This window comes from Pundamilia nyererei, unplaced genomic scaffold, assembly GCF_000239375.1.
Source record: "Pundamilia nyererei isolate P.nyererei 1_Seehausen unplaced genomic scaffold, PunNye1.0 scaffold00055, whole genome shotgun sequence".
NCBI lineage: Eukaryota > Metazoa > Chordata > Actinopteri > Cichliformes > Cichlidae > Pundamilia > Pundamilia nyererei.
In genome coordinates this window covers 1,001,374-1,006,033 of record NW_005187456.1, presented here as the reverse complement: position 1 = coordinate 1,006,033, position 4,660 = coordinate 1,001,374, and the positions used below count along the sequence as shown (strand labels likewise).

Genomic DNA, 4,660 nt, shown 5'->3' with positions numbered 1-4,660 from the left:
GTGCTCTGTCCAGCTGACACAACATGGGGTCAAAGATGAAAAGAGAACGGGGTTCAACATGGATCAGGTCCACATGGCCTTCAAATGGGGCAACAAAACAGCACAGGCATCTGACAGTCCTAACCTGGACACATCTGATGAAATCAATGCACATTTTAACACTAGCAAAGAAAACATTGTATTGCTTTACATTTTCCTTTCCCCTCTCTCTTTTATATTTATTATATAAATAACAGAACAGAAGCTTTATTAACAGATCGTGGTCTTTATTTCCAAATGTTTCAAAGCCAGAATTAGTGTGAGCTCAAATAATATCAAGTGAAACAATTTGTTCTTCAGTAGGCAGGAGTCAAAGTGGGTTCCCTCAGGGTGTGCTGCGTTTAAGTTGGTCCAGTTTGCGTCGCAGCATGTTGTAGTTGTCTCTGGTCCCAGGAGCCTCAGGGTCCAACTTTAGAGAAAGCTCGTAGTGTTTCTTTGCCAGCTCCAGCTTCCCCCAGCGATGATACAACACAGCTGAGGGGAAAAAAGAAAAGAGAACGAAAGCTGCTTTAAGCTGAGAAGCTGCACTGATTCTAATTCTATTCATTTAGCTTATTCGGTACAGCTAGACTGCACAATAACACTTTTACTAGCAAGCATAAATATATATTTGTTGCTTCTGAGTGCTTGGAAGCTCTTAGCAACACTGTAAAATATGTGACACAACCAAAATCGCCTTACCTAAATTTCCATGGCAACTAGCAGCATTTGGGTTGATCCGGAGGGCGTGAAGAAAGAAGCCCTCTGACTCCTGAGATAAAACAAAGGGGGGAAAAAAAGCGCATCCTGAATTGTCTTTACTAGTCCCAGTCATATTTCAGAGCAGACAGAGTACTGTAAGGGATAAAATCCTTATAATGCCTACTATGCGTACTAATGTTTACCGACCTCATATTTTTGTAATTTCCCCAGGACATTAGCCAATGAAAACATGATGGTGTGGTCGTTTGGGAGGACTCTCAGAGCCTCTCGGCCGATCAGCTCTGCTTGACCCAAGTTACCTTACAGGCAGAATGAAAAATTACTAAAAATGTCAGAAAATAAAATTCAAATATACACACAGCAAATCTATGCTATGCATTTGTTAGTGTAATCTACACAGCAAGGCAGCTAACATTTATGCGACAAAGCCTATTGAAATCATGGGGATTATGTTAAAAATGCTGCCCAACATGAAAGCGTTTCAGACTGTTGAGAACACAAATTCAAAGATGCGGCTAAAGCACAGAGAGTCTGAGCGTGTGCTTTATTTGTCAGCAGTATCTAGAGCAGAGTTTTTCTCTCTCCACACATGGAGGATTGGTTTAGTCTCCTAATTAAGGATGAACACAAGGCCCACTGGGTTATTGATCTCTGTCAAAGATCCGTCTGATGTCTGGCCAGAAATGGAGAGAGACAGACAGACAGAGAAACGGAGGGCAAAACAATGGCAGTCATGTCCTGAGTCATGGCCCATGCCCTTCAGACAGCTCGCCAACACATGACTACATGCGCAACTGTGCCTAAATTTACACTGATCCCGTCTTTTGTTTGTGTAATGATCAAAACAAAGAAGGAGGGGCCAAGACCAAAGTGAAAACAATATTCCCAGTTCCTCACTTTTTCAAAATGACACCTATTGTTCTTCTTTTCTCTTCCTCTCTTTTTTGTGTGTTTGGAGTGGAGCTGGGGAGATGGGTAGAATTATTTCTGTCAGATTTGGGGAACAAATGCGGTGGGGGAACCTCTGAGGGGGCGCTGTTCTGGCTGTGCTTGCCCACGTTTGATCAGGAACATACTGGGCCCTGATTGGACAGTTCCAGTACCCTCCTGGGAGACTCCGCCCCCACGGGAGCAGCTTCTGACAAAACGGCTCGAGCGTTTGGAAATCAGAGCATTCTCCACACGGCAGGGAAGACTGCCTTCAAAACTCAGAACACAAAGCTTTAATACATAAATTTCAAGCATTGCTGATTCCTGCTCTTCCGGTCTAATCTTGTTGGCCATTTAGATTTACTGCCTTCCCAAAAATAACAACACTTTGTTTCTTGGCTCTGAATCCTGTAACAAAGTGCACCCACAAGAGAGGCTTTTTTTCCTTTTTCTTTTTCTTTTTTTTTTTAAGTAAAGTGACTCATTTTCATGTAAATTCACAAAAGGCTGAATGTTATCAGTTACTGGTTTTGAACAACAAACACAATAAAACGCATCACATAAAACAATAAAATAGATGTAGTCTAGTGTCTGTTGTATTAAAAGCATGTCTGTTTGTGAGCTCGTGCACTTTTCCACTACCGGTGTTGTCCAGCAGAATGACCATGTTGTTCCACGCCAGGCTGTGGTCAGGTTTTAGCACAGTTGCATTCCTCCAGGCGTTTAGGGCATCCAGGTGTCTGTTCTGGTCGGCATACTGAAATATGAGGTACAGTGTTAGAAAACTCTTTTTGAATTCAATGACAATTTCTATTTTTTTTTAAATTTAGTTTAAATTGTGGATTGAAGCTGTAGAAGAGAAACATATAACATGTATCACATAATAACAACACTACACATGACCTTGTGTAGTGTGTCATCTGGGACGCCTCACAACGTGTTAGAGTTATTTGGGGCTTTTGTCAGGGGCGTCCTGCCTGAGGCTGACCAATATAAACATGGCAAAAGAAGAACAGCTAAGTGAATCTGGCGAAGAACAGTCAGCGTACAGAGTTAAAAACGCCACTTTTTAGCTAGTGCTGCTTCATGTAGAGGTGTAGTTTGTCTTATCCTTGTTTTGTTTTGCTAACAGCTTAATCTTACACAGTGAACATGGTAAACGGGCAAAAACAGATTGTGTGGTTTGAGCCCGGGACCTCACCAAGCGTCCCAGGTTATAGTAGCAGTCTGGGTATTTTCTCCGGAAGCGGATGGCGTTCCAGTAACTCTTCTCTGCCTCCTCAAACTTCTGGAGGCTGTTCTGAACTATTCCCAGATTCATCCAAGCTGCAGCGAAGTCAGGCCTGCACGGTTTTAAAAAGAACACAAAGCCATGAACAGGGAGTCTAAATCTGTTAAAAGAGCTTGTTGGTTTAAACTTTGATGTTAAACAACATTACTGAATGGAAACAGCTTTAGACAACAGCTGCTCTGCTTCCACAAGTTCATTTTTCTCCTTCAGGATATTCCCCAGGTTGTTCATTGCATGGACGTATGTAGGGTGTAGCCTGAAAGCCATAAATAACATGCAACAAACAAGTCAATGACTGTTTCTTTGTCAGAAATGTAGTAGGTCGTAACTGCTTGTAAGGACACATACCTGACTGCTTCTCTGTAATATGTAATAGCTGGAGTGGTGTTCCCTCTGTCAGCCAGGTTCTTACCCACATTATAATGCACCTGAGGGAACAATCATTAGCACTTAAAGCATCAGGACGTGTCTATGACTAGAATTCATTTTCAAATGTGCACTAAAATAATTTACTGGCACAAACTGAAGCGAGGCGGGAAAGCGCAAATCACTGATTTTTTATGTATTTTTCTTTACCTTGGCGTTGAGCGGACAGACAGAAAGGGCGCTGGTGAAGAGGCTTTGTTCTGAACGCCACTGGTGACTGCGGAGAGCACAGCGCACTACATACACACACAACAGTGCAAGCACCATGACGCACAGCAACTTCTGCAAAAAGAGAAGAGGAACCATTTAACAGCCAAGTGCTATAAAGCATTACAATATTAAGCTTCAAGTCAAATGATGTGTGACACTGAATTAATAACCTGCAAAATGTATTTCTGCAGCACATGGACACCACCTGCTGTCATCGTCCCTTTATAGGGAAGTCATTAGACATTTCTCATATCTGTACCTTCCCTGCATCACGAGTTACTGAATTATCAAAGCTGGTTTTGAAAACAGATTTTGAGTTTAAAATCAAGACAGTTTAAACTGACAACTTTGGAAAATAAACCTTTACTAGAAACTGCTTCAGTGTTTGGTGTCCTTTGCTTTATTGTGATCTTTTTGGCATCATTTAGGCGTACCCTGTATTTGGACCAACGGCAGCAGCAGTGTCCTAAAGAGTATGCCAGCAGTAGGCAGTAGCCGGCTGAAGACAGATAGAGAACTCTCTCAGCAATGACAAAGCCCACCCTGAAAAAAATGTTGCTCGCAGGCAGAAAAGGGACCACCAGTAGCACCAGACCCAGGGTCAAAGTCCTAGTGAGGAAAACAGAGCACACACATAGCATCTAAAAACATGTGGTCTGAGATTTAAGCTTAAGAATCTGAATACTGGACCCAAAAAAATTGTCAAGTCTGTGCTAAACCAAGCAAAAAGTATGCGTTGTGCACTGGTGACACTGCGGTGAATATGCTTTTATAGTCACAATCAACTATACGTCTTTAGAAGTCAACATGTACTTTATTTCATCTTTCATTCCAGCAAATCTGAGATGGCTTTCCTCACTCACCTCCTCCTCTGGCTGTCCTGTGAGCATAAGGCTTGGCTTATCAAGCCTACCAGGATGCACCAGAGCAGCAGCAGCCAGACTATCCTCCAATCAGTGGCTGACTTAATGAGAGGCACACAACCCATGGACCAATCAAAACACAGCCACCAGGGACACAGCAGCAGCCAGGCATTAAGGGAGTAGTAGTAATTATAGTTCA

General features: G+C 42.5%; 1 protein-coding gene across 1 annotated transcript in view; it reads right to left on the bottom strand.

The window, feature by feature from the left end:
• Positions 1-246: 246 nt before the first annotated feature.
• Positions 247-4,660, bottom strand: part of tmtc4 (transmembrane O-mannosyltransferase targeting cadherins 4) — a 12,570-nt gene continuing 8,156 nt past the window's right edge. The window contains exons 5-14 of the mRNA XM_005733937.1: positions 4,462-4,653; positions 4,033-4,207; positions 3,539-3,670; positions 3,311-3,390; positions 3,111-3,218; positions 2,873-3,014; positions 2,314-2,428; positions 928-1,040; positions 721-790; positions 247-513 (exon numbers count right to left, since the gene is read on the bottom strand). Of these exons, the coding sequence (XP_005733994.1) occupies positions 365-513; positions 721-790; positions 928-1,040; positions 2,314-2,428; positions 2,873-3,014; positions 3,111-3,218; positions 3,311-3,390; positions 3,539-3,670; positions 4,033-4,207; positions 4,462-4,653 (1,276 nt within the window). The 3' untranslated portion in view covers positions 247-364. The remainder of the gene's footprint in view (positions 514-720; positions 791-927; positions 1,041-2,313; positions 2,429-2,872; positions 3,015-3,110; positions 3,219-3,310; positions 3,391-3,538; positions 3,671-4,032; positions 4,208-4,461; positions 4,654-4,660) is intronic.